Source organism: Rutidosis leptorrhynchoides, chromosome 4 (assembly GCF_046630445.1).
Source record: "Rutidosis leptorrhynchoides isolate AG116_Rl617_1_P2 chromosome 4, CSIRO_AGI_Rlap_v1, whole genome shotgun sequence".
In the NCBI taxonomy this organism is placed as follows: domain Eukaryota; kingdom Viridiplantae; phylum Streptophyta; class Magnoliopsida; order Asterales; family Asteraceae; genus Rutidosis; species Rutidosis leptorrhynchoides.
In genome coordinates this window covers 571,186,474-571,209,506 of record NC_092336.1, presented here as the reverse complement: position 1 = coordinate 571,209,506, position 23,033 = coordinate 571,186,474, and the positions used below count along the sequence as shown (strand labels likewise).

The window sequence follows — 23,033 nt, the reverse complement described above, 5'->3', positions numbered from 1 at the left end:
ATAAGAATTACAAATTATTCATTAATGTGAAACATGATAAATTATCTATAATATGCTTTTTTGCATGGTTTGACGAAGGAGAATGATGCCTCAATTAATAAAAGAAACAAAAACAATAAGAAGTTGATTATAAACATCAATCAGGTATATGTAATTAGCTAACTATAGGAAGATGAATTAGGGTTTAGAGTGGATATCGAACGATCAGACAAACAATAATTTGACTCAATAAACTGACATATTGATGTGTAAATACCTGAATTGCTATACGAATCTTCAAAAACTTAACTCGAATTCAACAAAACTGACAAATCCAATTACGAGTGACGTCAGAAGTTCACATGTATCCAATTGATTTAGGGGTTAAGAACTAATTATATGTATTTGTTTTTAAAAAAAATAATTTGTAAGTAACTAGAGGGGGTGAATAGTTACTTAGTCCATTTTAAAAAAATTTCTTTAGCGTTTTGTTGAACTTGAACTTGATATAGTGTGATTTGAAATGTTTGTTCTCTAATAATGCTAGCAGTACAATAAGTTAAATTGTAAATAAAAGATAAGGGAAGAGAGAACAAACACAACGATTTATAGTGGTTTAGGAAGATGTTAACTAATCTTTCTTAATCCACTCCTCAATTCTACGAATTAAGATTTTTCTTCACTAAGATACTCCAAACTCGGTGGAGTGTCCGGATACAACACTAGTACTTCGATAAGCCACCCCTTGTGAACTCTTACGTCCCTTTGAAGACTTCACAAACACCTATAGCTCTTACCACAAGATCCTAATGAACTTATCCCAGTGAAAACACAACTATCCTCTAGATCTCTTTAATAAGATAGTTTACAAGTAAACTTACAACTTTAAGCTTACAAGTACTATTGCTAGAATCACTCTAAAAGATTACAAATTGAGTATAAGAATGATATCAGTAAGTATGAGAAAATATGAGTGCAAGAGGTGAGTCTTCAAATGCTTCAAGGCTTGGCTTTTATAGGAAAGAGAAATCTGCATGGAAGTCATACGGCTCACTGCACGGTCGACCGTGGTTCGACCGTGTACTTCTGACATCTGATTCTTATGGCCGTTTTTATCCTTTGAAATTTGTCATTTTGCCTAGTTGAGTAGCGGCAACTAGTGGCCAATTACTTCTGAAATTATCCCCATTACCCTTTATGTTTTGGACATAAGCTTGAAAGTTGACATGTCCTTTAAAGAAGAAAGTCTTTAATTCTTGACCAATTGTCATTGATTACCAAAAGAGGTAATTACAGATTTTTATCTCTTGACAAACCATTAACTTCCAAAAATCTTCATCAACCTTCTTAATCACTTGTCATTTAGCTTATGGGAATTTCTTGCCCTTTAGAACATTGTTACAACTTAATTGAACTAGTTTGAATCTAGTTTGAACATGATGATTCTTGTTACAACTTGACTAGACTTGAACTAATTACATACTTGCACAAATAATGATACATATAACTAATAGGAGAGCAACTCTTTAATTGGGACTTTAATGACCATTATTAGTATGTTTAAATGATATTATGAATTGGGGTAAAGGGATATGACACTTGAGTGTTTTAGCCTATATCAAGCTTAAAGTGTCATTAAGATGTCATTGGGTGTGATTAATGAAAATTAGCATCTTTTGGTTCAAAACTCTTTTAAGATCAAAGAGGGTAACTATTATAAGCATGTTTAAAAAGGTTTTGTAAATTATAGATGCCGGGAACTAGTCAAACTTTATTTGGTCAAGATTGGTAATAGAAATAACTGCGGTCGGGCTGCGGTCGTCCGTGAGTTCAGCCGTGGGTTTGCAGTTTTAGAACAGCTTGAACTCGTTGGTGCAGGACACACACGGTTGATGTCACGGTCAACCGTGGTGCATCCGTGTAGCAATTTTCCCAAGATGATTTCTTAATTATTGGTCTTTTACTAGAGATAGTTTAGGCTCATGAACTCATGTCGTCCTACATATGATTTAACTTCTCAGTTCTTGTATGTCATCATCAAAACAAAGTGATTATCTTTTGTGTATTATGCTTTGAATCTTAACCAACACAATTCAATATCGATTATTAGAAACGGTGCGGTGGGAATTCGAGTGAGAGAGGGGACGCATATGCCTAGATGAAACTGCAAACAAAAATTTGAGAATGAAAGTCCCGTGTTTTCTAACTATGTAATATAGGGTCAAAAAGGCAAATATACTAAAATGCTTATTAGGCAATTTACATTATAAGCTAAGCAAAAATTTAATGGATGGATTATGCTCTAATTGTTTGATCTGAAGGCCAGAAATTATTCCTGCAGTGTGTAACTCTTTTGAAGTATAGAAGAGTAGATAGATGTACTCCGTATTAAATTAAATTAAATTATTAAATTAAACTAAATTAATTTAGACGTGTCAACACATTTAAACGTGTTCCTTTTATGGCAATTAGATGTTTCAACACGTCTAAATAGTCGTATTTAGACGTGTTCCTCCTTGTCCATTAATTAGACGTGTTAACACGTCTAAATAATAATGTATTTAGACATGTTCCTCCTTTTTTCCGTGTCAACACGTCCAAATAGTAACGTATTTACACGTATTCCTCCTTGTTGGTTAATTAGACGTGTCAACTCCCTAAATAATAACGTATTTAGACGTGTTCCTCCTTTTTTGTGTCAACACGTCTAAATAGTAACGTATTTAGACGTGTTCCGTCCTTTTTTTTTTCTTCCTATTTAGACGTGTCCATTTGTTTATATAGACGTGTTAATTTATTAATACGTCTTTATATGGAGGTCTAAATGAGGATAAATGTAGTAGTGAAACTTTACTATTTTTTGGGTCTTGACAACGTGGGAAAAACGTAACTTTTTTACCGATATTAGCTGCAACCCCTCCCTGCTCATGGAAAGCTCCGTCCTTATTTGCTCGTCTGCTCCACAGCCAATTTTAATATATATGTGTCATGCAATATATATATATATATATATATATATATATATATATATATATATATATATATATATATATATATATATATATATATATATATGGGCAGGTTTAAACGAGAACCACAAAAGGGCGAAAACTGCGAGAACTATTTAATTACATGGTTTATATACATTTATGTTCAACAAATTGCAAATAAGTGCTATCTAATGTTCATATCATTGGCAAAAAAATGTTCACAGCCACAAATTACATGTTCAATTGTCAATTATATGAAATATTCGAATGAAACACAAACACATCTGCACACGTGAACGAGGAATTATATGTTTCATTATAAAGTTAAACTATAGGTTTTTCAAACTATTTTTTGTTCAATCTTACTCTCCATCAACATTTATATGTGATTCAACTTACTCAAATTTGAAAATCCTTGTAATTTAATGGTTCTCGCAGTTCTCGTAATTTTTTTTATTCTCGTTTGAACTTTTGGTTATATATATAAACCAAAAGTTTTTTGTTGATTGTGGTTGAAAGTTATTTATGGATAATTATATGTATAGATTATATATATTATTTATAATTATTATATATAAAACTCCGGATAGGATAATATCCGTAAAAATAATTGTATAGAAATACATTGTTGTAAGAAATAGGCCGCGTTAGCTATTACACTTATCCAAGCTTAAATTTATATTTACTGATTCAATACAATAATAACTCAAATAATTTAGTTGAGTAATTTTTAAAGACATGACGGACCAAAAAAACATGAACATAAATAGATGAATAAAAATATACGAAAAGTATTATAATACCTACGTTCACACCAGAGGTGTCTTTATTCAAAAAATAATTGTATATAATAATTCTAAAATATTTTACCACCGTCCAACGTACGGGCTCTAAAACTGACACAACGAGCTCTTAAACTCAAAAGAATAATGAAAAAGATATTAATTGTGAGAACTTAAAAAAAAAATTGTAAACCTTAAGTTACTAACACCGCTTTTAAAATTTATCAATATCACGGGCTCTTAAAATCAAAAGAATTTTTAAAATTTGTCAACACCACACACTGTTAATTAATTCTTATACTTAATCTATTTTTTTAGTATCACTATTTACATACCAATATGAACATCAAATTACATTACATTTTTTTGCACGGTTTTTTACATACCCGTGTAACGTACGGGCTCAAAAACCTAGTATGTATATATATATATATATATATATATATATATATATATATATATATATATATATATATATATATATATATATATATATACGGAGTATAATTTAATGAATTGCCTGAAATCTCTTTTATCTATTATAATAAGAAAACTTTAAATATGACATCAAACTTTAAAAAATCATTGGTGGCATAGCCAAAAACTCTTAGATGAACAATCTTGTTTTGATCTGAGCTGTTTGTTGATATAATCACGTATCAAAAGTGGGTGATACATCATCGGTCTTTGAAGTTCCATTTTTAACCCTAGCTCCTTTTCTTAGCGAAAACTAAGAAACTTATATAAATAAAAGGGACACTACAGGAAATATCACCTTTAGCGGCGCTAAAATAGCGCCACCTTTGGGTACCAAAGCGCCGCTGTAGATCTATTGTGGCGCATTTGTGGCGCTTTTGCGAGCGCTACTTAAACCTCACCGCTTTAGATATTTTGTGGCGCTTTTAAGTGACGCTTTCAGTGGGACCCACAACTTTTTTATTAAAAGATAAAAGAAATTAAATTAGCATTTAGCGGCGCAAATTTGTGACGTAACAAGCGCCACAATTGATTTTATATAAATAAATTTTAATTATAAAGAAATTATTATGTGACGACCCTTTAGTGGCGCAAAAAAGCGCCGCTTTTGATTTTAATTTTATTTAAATATTTATATAAATACTAATAAACCTGGCCCTTTTTGTGGCGCTAGTTTGTGGCGCACATAGCGCCGCTAAAGAGTTAAAAAAAAAAATTGGCAGCATTTTATTGCATTTGCTACTGCCAGCCTAGAATTCCGGGCTTACATCCCTCAAAATCAAAACCTGTTTAACATTTTAAATAATCGCAATATCAACATAATATAACATCAACAAAATGTTTAAAACGTTAAATAGATGTCAAACGCTAACATACAATATAAGTTCAAGAGTTAACACTAATTGTTCAAAAGATGACTTAAAGAGTTAACACTAATTGTTCAAAAGATTCCAATCGCCATAAACATTTCCAATTTTCAGTTTTCATCTTCCTCCTCGTAGCCAACATCTTCCTCCTCGTTGCCAATATCTTCCTCCTCGTCGTCATCTTCCTCCTCACTATCTTCTATCACAATTGGTTTTTTTCCCAATAGTTTGTATAGTGGTGCAGTTGATTTAAATATCCTCTTTTGCGTTTTAGCTTCTAAACGAGCTAACATTTTATCAACTTGCAATTGAGTGTACATCCGTCCATTCGATTGGCTAGTCTGAGTGGAGGAGGATGCCATGGACGTATTCGAAGTGGAAATTTTTGGGCCAATGCCACGTATCCAACCATGTCGTGGACGCAATACCACTTCTAAAATTTCAGTTTCAGTAAGGGGGTTTTCCACGTTCTGCTGTTGGTTCCTCAACTCTACCATACGGGCCTGCATGGTTACAAAAAATTAGCCGATGTTTATTGTTTATATCAATTTACGAAAGAAGGATGCAACGCATACTGTTATGCATATATATCTGCATATATATATTCTTACTGTTATGTATATATATGTACATACATATACTGATATACATAATGTTATGTATATATATGTACATATACATACTAAACTGTTATGTATAGTTTAAGTAGCACAATTACTTACATGATTATCGGCATGCAGCTGCTCACGAAATTCTTTAGTAATTTCGTAGGAGTTGAGCCGTTTATATTGATCAATGGGGCTCTCTAACTCCCCGGTTGTCTTGTCCCGCTGTATATAAGTGAAATGAAGTTATACTTACCATACAAGAATATATATACACACATACACACACTTATCGAATACAATTTTCTATAAACGAGTCGATCAAATTATTCATATTCATATATATATAACAACAACTGATCTTGTATACAGCAGCTATCATGTACAGCTATATATATATATATATATATATATATATATATATATATATATATATATACATATAACAATATGTATATATTATCTACATATATATACATAACATTATATATATGTACCTATATGATATTTAAAAAAATAGATATACATTTACTCATTTAGAGATATAGACACTTACATTATCATAGCGGTTTTGGGCAAATGACTTTCTGCCCTGTCGAGTTGGAGCCTGATTTTTGCGACATCTTTTGTTAGTTTTTGATAAATTCTGATAACGTTCATCCATCATCATTTCCACGAACTTTGGCCAATCAGTGGCGATCATTTGACAACCCTCAGGTGGTTGATTTCTAAGGACTGGGTTTTCAAGTCCTCCTTTTTTAACCCAAAAATTCTTTTTAAAACTGCTCTTTTGATGTCGGTAATATTTTTGAGCTAATTTGTTTATCCCCTTTGTGATCAGTTGACCATGTGGCCCATCTAAGTGGGGTCGTAGGTCAAAAAAAGTCTGCAAGTTTTGAAGAAACAGCTAGTTAGGTCATTATATAAACTTAAACACTTTTACAATAAAGTTAACAAAAGTATAACCTCCAACTCAGGGATTAGATGCTCATAATCCTCCTCTGAAATTGTTTTCCACTCTTTATAACAATACGGTATTTTTGTCACTGCGTTCCCTACAGCGGAACGAAACTGATTTCCGTTGTCACCCGACGGGCTGAACCCACCCCTCCTATCAATCAGAAACTCTATTGGGGCCAAACTCTTATGTCTCGCGTTACTAGCCTTTAATCTCACATTGCGGGACTTCCCGCGAACCGGGGCTACAAATTTAAATAACAAATCATTAATATAGTGAGTGTGTATATATACTTAACAGTTATGTACATATATGTACATATATATACATATGTATGTGTGTGTATATATATATATATATACATACATACATACATAACCGTAAGTATATATATGTACATATATATATATACATAATATTTTATCAAAGCTAAACCGAGATAATTTTACTTACGTCGACCACTCGCCTGACAATCACGCGGTAACTCTGAAGAACCGCCACCTGGTGGGTCATTATCTCCATCCCCGTCATGGTTGCGATAACCAACATCTGCCATCTGTAAAAAGTGTAAAGGTATATACGAACATTCCCAATAAAGATATACAATCAGTGAACATATTTGTTACAAATATAACTAACTCAAACAAATTTAGATATAATATAATGATCAAAATATATTCGCTTTTACAATCACAATACAAGATCAGTCACTAATATAATGCACAGAATCATGATCACTATCTTCGTTGTCGTCTGTGGCCCAGTCAGTTTCGTCCGCATCCTCGTCTACTTCTTCAACTCTAATCATGTCTTCGACCGCGACTTCGGTTGCATCTTCATCTGTCTCCTCATTGTCTTCATCAGCATTGTCATATTCTGTGCCAAGCATATCATCATCATCATCTACCGTTGTTTCATCTCTACTCAACTTCGTTTGAGGCAAAGACTCCAAGTTAGCAGACAATCGAATATCGGATGAAGTGATGCCATGTATAAGATCTAATTCGTTATCGGCTCCGAGGATATCTCGATCCCAGGTGTTCCGATGGTGGACTTCTTGAACCACCTTCCAATATTTACTCGAACCACCCTTTCTTTTACTAGGATCACCCAGATAAAAGACTAGATTTGTTTGTGTAGCAAGGAGGTATGGATCTTCTTTATACCATTCATGTTGAGTAGAAATATTGGTTAAGTTATTTTTGATGATACAACCATTTTTATCGGTTTTGAACCATTTACATCGAAATAAAACAACTTTATGACCCCACAGATAACAAAGCTCCAAAATTTCCTCCAACACACCATAAAACAAAGATCCATCAGGACCGGTAGTTGATATTCCGCTAATCTGTGTTATTCGGCATAAGTCTCGACTATGAACCACAAACCTCACACCGTTAACAATGCAAGCGGTGTAAGAGTTTATATATAATGGTCCATTTGCCAAATCAAATAACTCATTACCACATTGAGATTCATCAGCTACTCGGAGACGCTTGATCTATAGAAAAGACGAGGTCAGATGAAATTTAGACAATAGTTAATCATGATTTGGAAACCGTAATGTATGCAACGAGTTTACCTTGTTTTAAAACCACTCAGGAAACTCTTTTTCTATACTAGTTCCCCGCGGCATTTCATCTTTGAATTCACTGTACATATTTTGGATATTAGTATAATTATGAAAAGATAATTAACTTACTAAAAGACATTTCGAAAAAAAAGAAACACTTACTTCTTGTAGTTGTCGATCTCGGAGCTGTTGTTAAGAACAAACCAATCTATCTTAGTTTGATGTGTGCGATCCACCAGTTTTTCTACACATTTACTGATAGGTGTACACACTGATTGGAATACATAATACTCACGTCAGGGAATTGGAGCGTCCGCATTTCTGTCAGGCTTATTAAATCGCGTCTGTACGCTATGAAGATACCTTGAGGCATAAGTTAAGGCCTCGTCTGCAACATACCCCTCAGCAATGGAACCTTCGGGCCTAGCTTTATTTCTTACATAATTTTTCAACTTTTTCATGTATCTTTCAAATGGATACATCCACCTTATGTAAACAGGACCACCTTGAATAGCCTCTTCAGGCAAATGCATAACCAAATGAATCATTATGTCAAAAAATGACGGAGGGAAGATTTGCTCGAGCGAGCACAAAATGTTAATCAACTTAACTTTGGCATCTTCCATGTCAGACGTCATCAAGGTTCGAGCACAAAGTTGCTTAAAGAACAAGCAAAGCTCAATTATTGGTGTTGAAATAGATGTGTCTAAGTACGCTCGAACGCCAACAGGAAGCAAATGTTGCATCATTATATGATGGTCATGAGACTTGAGTCCTGCTATCTTGGTATCATTTTCAATAACTTTATTTTTAAAGTTTGAGCCAAACCCATCAGGTAATTTAACTTGTCTAATGAATTTACAAAATTCATTCCGGTCGGCAGATGAGAAAGAGTACTTAGGATGAGGTTTTACTGACTTACCATTACCGAGTGGTTTTAGCCACAATTCTTTGCGAATACCCCACTCTTCTAACACCTTCCTTGCTGTCAACGTGTCTTTTGATTTTTCCTTGTTCATTAGCAAAGTATTCAACAAACTCTCACACACATTTTTTTCGATATGCATAACATCTAGATTATGTTTTAATTCAACAGAAGACCAATACTCAAGCTCGTAGAAAATCGATTTTTTACTCCAGTTACCCTCAACCGTTGAATCACGTTTTCTCTTCTTACCCCCGTATTTTCCCGGATCAGGATCTGGCGCATTTTCAAGTTGTTTTAAGATCTCATCATTTGTTCTTCTTCGAGGAGGACGCCTAGTCTCGTTTTTTCCATCGAATGACTTGGAAAACCTCAATTTATTTTTGATGGATAGGTACATTCTATGACCAATATAAATGATTTTAGTCAAAGCACGTTTAGATGGAGTGTCGACATTACACGTAGGGCATGCCATGTATCCTTGACCACTCCAACCGGATAAACTACTACGAGCAGGGAAATCATTTATGGTAAATAAAATAATGGCACGCATATTGAAGTAACTATTTGTGGCATGGTCTTTGGTTGTAACTCCGTCAGACCATAGAACCTTCAATTCATCAATCAATGGCCTTAGAAAAATATCAATGTCCTTCCCGGGAGATTTAGGGCCAGGTATTAACAATGTCAGCATGAAGGTTGACTCTTTCATACATAACCAGGGTGGCAAATTGTATGTTGTCAATATGACCGGCCACATGCTGTAAGAAGAATTTGTGTTACCGAATGGATTGAAACCATCAGCATATTTGTAGGAGCAAAGGGGAAATGATTACCGAATATTTCTTAAATAGTAAATCAAATATACGCACTCATATCCTAAATGAGACAACACATTCAAAAAGCAGTCCCAAAATTGGGGACAATCCGAAATTAATTTCTATTAAATTAATTTCGAACGGGTGACCTACAGTATAGAACGGGGGAGAATTAACATATATCTAAACTAGCATCATACAAAATATACACATACATGATACATAACAACAATGACATTTATCATGAAAAGTTCTAGGTCTGTACTAACTTTTTTAATTATATCATCTACTTCTTCAATTACCAACAATTTTCTTTTTTTTAGTAAAAAAGGAAATTTCATTAGATGACTTCAATTCACAAAATAGCGAAGAGAAGCCTATTACAGTAAGCAAAACAAGATGGGTTTACACTTCAATACCCACTTGTGAAATATAACAACAACTCTAAACAATACAGTAGGCTACAATCTATCTCAAATAAAACAAAGAAACCTTCAACTTCTACAGAAGGACCCAAGGTTGATTGTCCCATACTAGTTAACTATGTGTTCCCATTAATTAGTACAATTTAGTTTCAAAAGTATCTACATCAGTTAACTATGTATCTCAATTCTAAGAATAAACATATCTTGACATGCATAACAAGTTATATCATTATTAACCTAAATGTAACCAGAAAACTTACTTAATTTAAATAATTTTCGGATTCAGCACAAATCCTAACAAAAACACAAAATTTAAACATATTCTAACAGGTATAACAATTGCTTGTATCAATATTAACATAAAGTAAACGAAAAAGCCGATTAAATTCAAGAATTTTTGGATTTATCTTGTAATTTCATAAAAATATAAAATTTATGAGAAAAGGAAGGTAAATGATACCTTATTTAAGATTAATGAAGAGATTCGAGGTAGAGAGTCGAGAAAATCGTGAAGTTTTACTCCCAAACCGCAAAAACTTGAGAGAAAGTAGGTGTTTTTGAGTTAGGTTTGTGAAAAGCTGAGTGGTTATCAGGAAAAACGGGTTAGGTTTTAGTTACATGGGTTGGGTCATCTGATTGGCGGTAACAGTGAATTAGGAGGTGGAGGGAAATATAAATTTTCATGAAAATAAAAAAGTGGCGTGTTTTTGCACCACAACCAGCGCCACCTATTCCTATTTATTTATTATTTTTATTATATATACAACATATATACATATATATTACATAGTATTATTTTTATTATACTATAATATAATAATAAGTATTACTTTAAATTACTATATCATCATTATTTTTAAGATTTATTATTTTTTAATTATCATATTATTATAAATTAGTTATTTATTAATAATATTATTTTTTGTATTTATTTTATTACTTCTCGTAGTTATTTATTAATAATATTATTACTTATATTGAACACCCTCAAACATCACCACATTAGTACACTTCATTCTTAATTAGCAAGATTAAAACATTATGGCGGAGAATAGGTACTAAGGTCGTTGTCGAGTATGTCGGTCGAATTTAGTTGTCAAAACTTGCTTGAATGATGATTAACAATGAGGACTACGATTTATGGTTACGTCGATTTATCATGATATAGTGAAACTCGCTTGTGTTTTTCTTTGTGGTAAATTTTGGCTTTTTCCTTGATTTTATGGTTATAACCCACTTATTTCAAAGATTTGTAACCTTCATGCATTAACCTTTCTAACCAAATCTGCTACAACATCGTGATTCATGATGATGAACTGACAATCATGTCGTGAAGCATTTGTTTTAACGTCTTGGACTTATCTTAAAACCTTTCTAACCAAATCTGCTACAACATCGTGATTCATGATGATGAACTGACAATCATGTCGTGAAGCATTTGTTTTAACGTCTTGGACTGATCTTAATTCAGGTTGAAAATTTCGGGCTTGCCTTGAAACGGTATGATAAAACCTTCTTGCTTAATACTTTTGTTTAGTGGGAAAATGTCAAAATTGATTTCATTTGTTGGTATGATTCACCCATGTGCGATAGGGCAAAATTATTATACCTCGTCTGTTAAGGTCCAAGGACGATTTTGAATCGGAACTCAATCACGCATATGTCAAACAAGAAAATGGAACTTTTTTTAATTTGTAGTTAGGTAACACTTGTATTGTATTTCTTTTTTTTAGATTGACATATGTTTAATTAATGAAGTTAGTCGTACGTCCATTTCCAATAATTCGTACGACAAGTTATTGTAATCGTTAAGTAACTTATGTTAACTATATTTTGAGGTTCGGTTAGTAAAATCCACCGCCGTAGTTAATTACTATTTTCAATTAAATGAATATTTAATATTTATTATATAAAAAAATTAAAGTAAAAACAAAAAAAATAAAGAAATCGACTATTAATATTAATAATAATTAATTTTCGACGGATCGTTAATAAAAATATAAATAAAAGTGACAAAATATGGTGTGATGATGTGTGCCACAATACTAATAAATAATATTACTAGTTAAATCTTTTTTTTTTTTTTGGTTTTTAGCCTTTAGCGGCGCTGGTGCGCCACAATAGAGTTGACGGGATTTTTTTTTCCTTTGGCGGGAAATATATTTTTTTGGGGGGGAAATATTAAAAAGAAAAAAGAAAAAGGAAATACATTAAGTGGCGATTTTATGCGCCGCAAAAGAGTTGACGGGGTTTTTCTCAATCACTTTGTTTATTTAAATCTTAAATAAAATCAGTAAATCAAATGTGGCGCTCATTGCTCCACAAAATGCGCCACAATAGAGTTGACGGGGTTTTTCTCAAACACTTAGTTTATTTAAATCTAAAATAAAATCAGTAAATCAAATGTGGCGTTCATTGCGCCACAAAAAGCGCCACAATAGACAATGTTTGACCAAAACTGAGAGAGCGTTGCAAATTTTGTCGTTTAGCGACCCTTTAGCGGCGCTTATGGAGCGCCACAAAAAGTATGCGTCCCTTGTTCTCATTTTTCTAGTAGTGGGAGTTCATGAAAAAGATAAAATCTTTTAACGTACAAAAGCATAGAACGTACATCCGAGCAAACTAACTAATAAATCAAACGAAAGCATACGACTAACACATTACAAAAGCTAATAAAAGAAAGACGAACATCCTGGATCAAAGCATACGTGCTTTTTTTGGCCGGAAACGGATCCTCAAATTTTCTTTCTTTCAAGTGGGACAACCGTTCTGGAAAGGAGATTCGTCGGGAGACGGTTGATGGGAAAATGTGTAAAGCGTTGCGTTTTCTATGCTTTGTTTATGTTTTACTATAGAGAGTATAGTTCTTTTTTCGCTTTCTAGGTGCGAGCCTTTTTGGTTTGGTGTTTGTATCTTCCGGTTGATGACGTTTTATTTTTGAAAACGTATTCGTTTTGAAATAAGTTATACTCCGTAGTTATTTTTTAATGAGAAAAAAAAAAGTCAAGAAAGAGGTAACCAAACTTCAAAACAACGAAGATTAGCTAGTGGCGATGATGGTTCTTTTTCATCGATCGCATCAAGTTTATGTGGTTTTAAAAATCAATTTAACGGGTTATCATCATATTTCTTGTTGTTATTCATTCGTAGTATTACTAATTGCTCTAAATTATGAAAGTCTATTATGATCTGCATGCTTTTTATGTTATCTAATTCTAGAATAATACGGTTTGTTATGAATCAACGTAAATTTCTTACAATTAGGGTTTGTAAGCATTCATCTTGAACATCAAATTTGAGGTTTTTGTTGTTTTTTTCCTAGTTATACTATCAATTTTCTTTTGTATTTGTATTGTAATGTGATTGTATGTTTTGTATATCTGCACTGGCGAAACTATGTGGATACGTAAGAGGGCTGTGGCCCTCCCAAAGTTTATGGTAATAGTGCAATTTCTTTGTATTTTGAGGGTAAACTCTTGTATTGTTTAAAGTAATTAGTACTCCGTAATATTTATAATCTTTTATCTTTTATGGCATCCTAAATCCTAAAAGTTAAAAAATTTGACAGTCACTTTTCTAAGCCCTGTATCACTTCCTAAATTTTTTATTGGTTATACAAAGGGCAAAAACTTTTACTTCCATTAAACATTGTTTAGGAACTTTAAATGATACATAACTAACAGTATAACATACTCCGTGCTAGATTATTTATTTGCTTCTATTTTATTACACTCATGTAACTACAAAACAAAGCTACTTTGTTGGCTAACATAAAACATATACGGAGTACATATTAAAAGGGAGATCATACTCACACACTAGCTTTTGATCCACACACACATAATTTACTAATATGTCATTATTTACAATAATAGTGGTTCAGTTCTCTAAATAAATTTAAGGACATAATTGTAAGTTTCATGGTAAAAAGTGTGTATGGATAAAAAATTGGTGTGTGAGTATCACATCCCATATTAAAAAGTTAGATGTTTATACTCATATAAAGATATATTAAACTTCTGATATTTTTTCGCCCTCTCAAACTATATATTCAAGTTCCGCCACTGTATATCTGTATGTATCTAACAATTCTCGTATTTCTGTACATCTTAAATAAAATTAGGGTTAATTTATTCCATGTAGTTATAATCAATTTGAACTTATCATGACATCGTTTTTGTTCACAGGTCAAAAAGCTTATATGGTTTTAACCAATAATGGTGCCCTGACATTTCATGTGCTGCCATTTAAGATGTGATATGATAAAGCCCATACAATGGCTCGCATTTCAGCTTACAAATTACAATATGTAGCTTGTAAGATTTGTAAGATAGATTTTCTAATGACCCAAGGGCATATCGCCACTGGCGAAACTATGTGGATACGTAAGAGGGCTGTGGCCCTCCCAAAGTTTATGGTAATAGTGCAATTTCTTTATATTTTAAGGGTAAACTCTTGTATTGTTTAAAGTAATTAGTACTCCGTAATATTTATAATCTTTTATGGCCATCCTAAATCCTAAAAGTTAAAAAATTTGACAGTCACTTTTCTAATATCACTTCCTAAATTTTTTATTGGTTATACAAAGGGCAAAAACTTTTACTTCCATTAAACATTGTTTAGGAACTTTAAATGATACATAACTAACAGTATAACATACTCCGTGCTAGATTATTTATTTGCTTCTATTTTATTACACTCATGTAACTACAAAACAAAGCTACTTTGTTGGCTAACATAAAACATATACGGAGTACATATTAAAAAGGAGATGATACTCACACACTAGTTTTTGATCCATACACACATAATTTACTAATATGTCATTATTTACAATAATAGTGGTTCAGTTCTCTAGATAAATTTAAGGACATAATTGTAAGTTTTATGGTAAAAAGTGTGTATGGATAAAAAATTGGTGTGTGAGTATCACATCCCATATTAAAAGGTTAGATGTTTATACTCATATAAAGATATATTAAACTTCTGATATTTTTTCGCCCTCTCAAACTATATATTGAAGTTCCGCCACTGCATATCGCATATAACAATCCTGTCATTGAAACAAATATACACTTTAGGCTTTTGACCTGCTCGGCCTTTGTAAATTAAGTTGATTTTATCATTTTATGCTATCTCACTCTTTTGAAAATGAAGCATATCCCCAAGGCTGAATTGACCAGTTCACCATCCGTTTTTATGTATACAATTTATATCTCCGAAGCTTACATATAGCCACATAATTTTGTTAGTGAGTGTTGAAGCAATAAGGCATAAGTCATACTAATGAACACAATAGCAGGAATTTGCAAACTTTTTTTAATCCAACTATTCTTTAATTAAAAAAAAAAAGTTGAACCAAGACTCTAAGTTCACTTTTGTTGACATGTAAGATCCATTTGAATGATAATAAGCATCTACGAAGTAATTATTTCCGGTTCTCATCTTTTAGGTGATATGATTATAAGCATTCTTCATTATTTACATATCGTTGATCGTTGATGTAGGCTAAGCTTAAAACTGGTACGTCTCTGAATATTGTTGATCGCCATTGATATTCAGGGTGTCTTTCTTCTACCAAAGGTCTTGATTTTTTGAATGGTGTAAGGTGAGATTACCCTTTTTTTGTTCAACATTGTAGTTCCAAAAGCCGTTTTTGTGTTAATAGTTGATGGTATTGTGCAGGCTCCATAGGTGGACTGTTGGCACCTGATCTGGTGATGTACCTCGACATACCTACAGAGGTAAATTTTAGCATCTGAAAATACATTCTTATTCAGTATATATCTCATTCATTCTTTTTATTGATTAGTCAAATAATAATTGTGGAAAGAGGCTGAAAGATGAGGTTATGAAGTGAGAGATATGAGCAGTTGATTAATGTGCCAATCCGGTTTTGTGATATATACCTGTAAAATCTAATCTAATTATCGATTAAATTAAAAGTTTTTACAATATATAGTTTTGAATAATTTATCGATTTGCAACATGAGATTTTTGGAGTTTGAACCAACCCTGATTGTTGAATCTGTTCCATTTTTATTATAATCTTCTACTTCTATATATATAAATATATAAATTACTGTCTTGGTGGTGTTAAGTAGATATAATAGGCTAAGTAGATTTCTATTGATAGGGAAAATATCAATAACTTTTTAGCTATCAATCTGTTAGTTATGGAAACTATCGACGTTTTAAGGTCCCGACCGTCTTCACCTTGTTTCACGTCTTTTTCAACATTGAACTTATAAGTCTATCAATGAAACCTGGTCTGGTTTGACAAAGTTTATGAAAAAATAAAGAAATTAGTTCAAATTCATATTTTTATTACATTTTACACTTTTTAAATTTTTTTGTAAATATACATCGCCACTTCGCTCACCAATTTGTTCGAACACCGGCTACCCTATTCGAACATCTAACTTGATGATATGTCCCCTAAAAATGCACTGTGTTCGAGCCTGCATTCGAATAATTTGGTGTTCACTTTATACTTAATTAGAACAAGATCTTGTTCGAACATAGTAAATTTTCAAATTAATAAAGCTGAAATTGGATGTTTTTTACTATGTAATATATGTACAAAGCACCTCCACTAGATAAATTAACATAATGTGCACTCGCGAATATATACACCAGCAATCTAGTATCTATCTTCAGACCTTACTTCTTTGAACCGTCCATTTGTTGAAAACATCACTCTGATTGTGTTTGTAGGTTAATCTATAACATTTACTGTGTGTGAATTTTTTTTTCCGAAAACCTTTATCGGCCCATATTAAAGTATTAGAATATCTCATACTCCCTCCTTCAACACATGAGAGGTGAATTGAGTTAATATGATGGTACGACCAAATTATTTTGGGAACTGATCAAGCATATTTCCGTCTAGGGCTAGAAACATACTTGAGAGCAATAGAAGAGGGGTTTTTGGATTCAGCGACGTTAACCTCCGGTCCGGTTACCGTGATAACCCTAGCCGAGATGATGATCTCGGGAGGGTGGCTAAGGGCTGACCGCCGGCCGATGGACGGCACTCCGATTGGCGACGAAGGGAAAAATCCTACCAAGAGTGGTAGGTAAAAACCCTAGGGAGAATAGAGAAGAATGTGTATTGATTGGGTCCCTAATTGCTTAGATTACCCCTCTATTTATAAGAGGGAATTAGGGTTTAGGAGGGAGACTTAATAGCGACCCCTGGACCAAGCCCAATTAGTAGGCCCGATGGGTACCGGTCATCATCAAGTCCCCCAAGTTCGGTGTGACATATTAATGTCATATCGAAGTTATGAATATGCCACCGCAGATAACTCATCACATAACCCACACCGACTATGAAGTCAAGCGCAATGCATAATGAATCCACATAGTAATGTGATGACGCGATGTAATAATTCCGTCCGCTGTGTGGTCATGCGGTGAGAAGAGATCCGTAGGGTGGAACCCTACACAGTACGGCCCACACATCATAACTATGCACGACATAGCTCCGCGCATTGCACTTTTACGTGATACGACCAAATGTGACGCCTGCATGTTAACCACAACTACTCGCGATGCATCCTTGCGCTTAACGCAATGGAGCAATGTGAGCATGCTAACTTCCACTACCATCCGCAATGCACAAAGCAGCGATGAAGCAAAAACAACATTGAAAGGATACTGATAGTATACCATTACTCCCCCCAGTTCGGTATGAAATGTGAAAACATGTCATGGCGAACTATAGATAAGACTATGTTAAGATGACATCTTGAAACAACTATTTGATCGGAACTTGTAGTTGTATACAAGGCATCTGAGAGTCGCGGAGTCCGATCTCCGAGTCATATTGAGGCATCCCTACCACATTTGTGAGGGGTATCAAGTAACCATGCACTTACGCAGTGTAATCATGGACTTTTATGCATGTGTATGCATGTGATTGTAATTGCCTATTATCGCGAATTAAGACAAGTCACACAATGTGCGCATAAGTTAACCAAAACTTATGCACAATTTCGGGCGCTGCGTAAAATAAACCAATATTTTAACAAAAACCCTTGTGCGAGTCCGCACGAAAAATGTTTATACTCATAAGTTACAGCATTATTTGCTCTGTCACGTACTAGGGGTGCACTTAGTTGTGTGGTAAGGCAATGCTAACTAAAAACAAACCAATATTTTTATACTTAAGAGTTTCCCCAAGTAAACCAATACTTAGGATAATTTAATATGCACAAGCAAACCAATGCTCGGATTTTAAGTCGACTTGGCAGCCTTCTAGTCTGCGTGGCGCTTGGCTAGGGGAAAACCAATTCCCTTCACACACCGTTATATTCTAGCCTTGTAACCAAATAGGCTTCTGCCGCGCGGGGGCTAGAGGACACCCCTTAAGTAGGCAGGAACCGCGCGTAAACTATTGAAAAAAAAAATATGCGCGAAAAAGAACTATTGGCATTTGAAAGTTATTATATTTGCGATGCGTTAAAACTTGCCATGAGGAATAGATTTTTGAGAATTACAGGATTCCATTTTCTGGTTCGTAAATCGTGGACAATCCTAGCGTGATTGCTAGTAATGTGGGGTTTAAGGATCTTAGGATTTAACTCTCCGGTCCGGCTACCGTGAATAACCCAGATCGATATGATGATATCAATGGGGTGGTTAAATGTTAAGTCCACCATCGATAACGTTCGTTGATCGATGGCCCCGTGAAGGTTGTAGGTTACCGTCGTAAGAGACTGACCTGTTAACCCTAACCATGAATGAATGAATGATGATGATGGTTTACGTAACTAAACTATCAATTCAATAGTTCATAATCTACGTAATGGTGTGTCTTTCGTCGAATGATTTTAATCATGTGATGAACCAGGGAAACCCGTACAATTAATCATACGATTAAAATCCTAAAACCAATCATGAAAATGATTGTAGGCAAGGAAGTAGGCGAGAAGCCATAAGAAGAAGATGTGTACCATGTGGTCGTAAAGAACATAAGCTAATAAATTGGGTGATCAAGTCCAACTAGCTCTATTACATCTCTTTAATGTCGTCGCATGCCAAATGAGGTGCAACCATGGAATTATGCAAAGCCACCATGGTTTTAAGCAACGTGCGCAATGCACAAACGAAATGTAGCCATGGGCTTACGCAGTGCCGCCATGGCAAAAAGCAAAGTGCGCACAACACATCCAAAGTGTTGCGCAATGCACAAATCATCTAGCGACCATGGCCTTACGCGGAGCTGCCATGGCACAATACATACGTAAAAGTATTTTCGGCTTCAAGTCGTCTCCAAAGGAACCAATCAGTTTAAGCCATATATCCTGCTAGCCCCCATTTCAATACTACTAAGTATCTAGTGGTGTTGAAATCCAACATTAAGTTGACACCACCTTCAAGGGTGATACATAAATGCGCATAGAAATTCTAATAGAAAAGAACTGCGCAAAGCATTACATAAAAAACTGCGCTCGAATGGGCGCGCAAAAGGGGCATAGAAAAGACCGCGCATTGCGTTGTGCAAAAGACCCTGCACAAATAACCGCTCAAAGAACTATGCAAGGTGTGCGAAGTAAAACTGCGGCCATGGGCTTATGCGAGGCCACCATGGCACAATGTGCGCGGATCACAGAAACTGTGGTCATAGACTTACGAGGAGCCGCCATGACGCTAAGAAAAGTGTGCAATGTGTTGCGTGTTGCAACTCGCACGAACAAATTGCAACCATGGACTTATGCGGAGCCGCTGAGGCGCAATGTAAGGTTGATCTAAGCATGTACAACGTATAATAGAGTCGCGAGAAGCGCGAGTGGTGCTATGCGGGATTAATGCCATAAGTGACACTCAACGCATAAAAGTAGTATGGAAAGATACCGTGTATTGTTGAAGCGTGTTGCGGAATATTTGCGTCATAACTCTATGCCTTTACCATAAAGAAGGTAATGAAGTGCGTCAGTTCCGAAAAACTAGTATAGTCAACGACGACACAACGAAACATGAAACGGGAGCGACCCGGTGTTATATAGAGGCATAATGATGCTCCTCCCAAAGGGGAGATATTCCTAAGAACACATATTGTTTAAATGGGTCCACCCAAAATAGGTTGTACAGACGCGCGTGACAATAGAAAACGTCTTTCCCACTAAGAGCCTAGTACCATGCTAGCCCCCATTTCAATACTACTAAAGTATTTAGTGGTGTTGAAATCCAACATTAAGTTGACACCACCTTTGGGAACGATGAACGTGTATGGAACAAGAATTAAAATTCTACGATTTACCATTGTAAAGTAATGGAAATGTACAAGATATAGTGTCCAAAAGAAACTATGCAAAACACATAAACTGCAACCATGGCCTTACGCGGAGCCACCATGGTGCAAATGCAAAGTGCGCACAACACATTCAAAGTGTTGCGCAATGCACAAAAAATCTTGCGACCATGGACATGCGAAACCGCCATGGTGCAAAGGAAAAGTGCGCGCAACACATGCAAAGTGTTGCGCAACGCACAAATAATCTTGCAACCATGGCCTTACGCGGAGCCGCCATGGTGCAAATGCAAAGCGCGCGCAACACATCCGAAGTGTTGCGCAATGCACAAAAAATCTTGCGACCATGGACATGCGAAACCGTCATGGTGCAAAGAAAAAGTGCGCGCAACACATGCAAAGTGTTGCGCCACACACAAATAATCTTGCAACCATGGCCTTACGCGGAGCAGCCATGGTGCAAATGCAAAGCGCGCGCAACACATCCAAAGTGTTGCGCAAAGGACTGCACAAATTATCGCGCTAAACACCGTGCAAAGAACTGCGCAAAGGACCACAAAGCACTGCAATTTGTTTGTGCAAAGAGCTACATAGAGAACCACGCAAGAGATCACGCAAATAACTACTCGAAGGACTACGATCAAGCATAAATAATTTGTAGTGACGATTATATACCACAGGGAAATTATGACCAAATATTGTGACTATTCGCGGATGTTATGCAATCAACGGGATTTATGGAAAGAACCCTCATTCATATGCATCATAAATTAATAGATACTTATCGCTTGTTATTAATTACACGATCTGATATATATAAATAAGTAAGCACAAACGTGCTGTCACATCATTGTAATTATGCATGTAAGCAGTTTATGTGAACCCATTGATTAATTCAAATAAAGAAAGTGGTCTGGATAGCCACATGAATCAAAGAATGATACATTGACCGTTTGCAAAAATCACGTGATATCCAATAACCTTGTAGGTAAATACTCAAAGCAAAAGCCACAACTACATATGGTAACAAAGTTTCCACGTATACGAGAGGTTTGTCTTTCCTCGGCTAAAGTCGATTCTACACCGAGACAATGCGGCCTTGACCGGAGGTTTCACAGCCCTCTCGTAGGCGTTGCTTGCCAGCTCGGAATTGTTGTGATTGTTCGAAGGTGTTGCAATCTGCCTGGAGGCGATGTACCTATATATGTACCTATATGATATTTAAAAAAATAGATATACATTTACTCATTTAGAGATATAGACACTTACATTATCATAGCGGTTTTGGGCAAATGACTTTCTGCCCTGTCGAGTTGGAGCCTGATTTTTGCGACATCTTTTGTTAGTTTTTGATAAATTCTGATAACGTTCATCCATCATCATTTCCACGAACTTTGGCCAATCAGTGGCGATCATTTGACAACCCTCAGGTGGTTGATTTCTAAGGACTGGGTTTTCAAGTCCTCCTTTTTTAACCCAAAAATTCTTTTTAAAACTGCTCTTTTGATGTCGGTAATATTTTTGAGCTAATTTGTTTATCCCCTTTGTGATCAGTTGACCATGTGGCCCATCTAAGTGGGGTCGTAGGTCAAAAAAAGTCTGCAAGTTTTGAAGAAACAGCTAGTTAGGTCATTATATAAACTTAAACACTTTTACAATAAAGTTAACAAAAGTATAACCTCCAACTCAGGGATTAGATGCTCATAATCCTCCTCTGAAATTGTTTTCCACTCTTTATAACAATACGGTATTTTTGTCACTGCGTTCCCTACAGCGGAACGAAACTGATTTCCGTTGTCACCCGACGGGCTGAACCCACCCCTCCTATCAATCAGAAACTCTATTGGGGCCAAACTCTTATGTCTCGCGTTACTAGCCTTTAATCTCACATTGCGGGACTTCCCGCGAACCGGGGCTACAAATTTAAATAACAAATCATTAATATAGTGAGTGTGTATATATACTTAACAGTTATGTACATATATGTACATATATATACATATGTATGTGTGTGTATATATATATATATATACATACATACATACATAACCGTAAGTATATATATGTACATATATATATATACATAATATTTTATCAAAGCTAAACCGAGATAATTTTACTTACGTCGACCACTCGCCTGACAATCACGCGGTAACTCTGAAGAACCGCCACCTGGTGGGTCATTATCTCCATCCCCGTCATGGTTGCGATAACCAACATCTGCCATCTGTAAAAAGTGTAAAGGTATATACGAACATTCCCAATAAAGATATACAATCAGTGAACATATTTGTTACAAATATAACTAACTCAAACAAATTTAGATATAATATAATGATCAAAATATATTCGCTTTTACAATCACAATACAAGA

At 34.8% G+C, this 23,033-nt stretch overlaps 1 protein-coding gene across 1 annotated transcript; it reads right to left on the bottom strand.

Moving 5' to 3' along the window:
• Positions 1-7,360: 7,360 nt before the first annotated feature.
• LOC139842788 (uncharacterized) lies at positions 7,361-9,918 on the bottom strand. The gene is made up of 2 exons (XM_071832892.1): positions 8,584-9,918; positions 7,361-8,161 (listed from the first exon to the last, which is right to left on the bottom strand). Exons 1-2 carry the CDS (start codon positions 9,916-9,918, stop codon positions 7,361-7,363), a joined length of 2,136 nt encoding a protein of 711 aa, XP_071688993.1.
• Between the last annotated feature and the right edge of the window lie 13,115 nt (positions 9,919-23,033).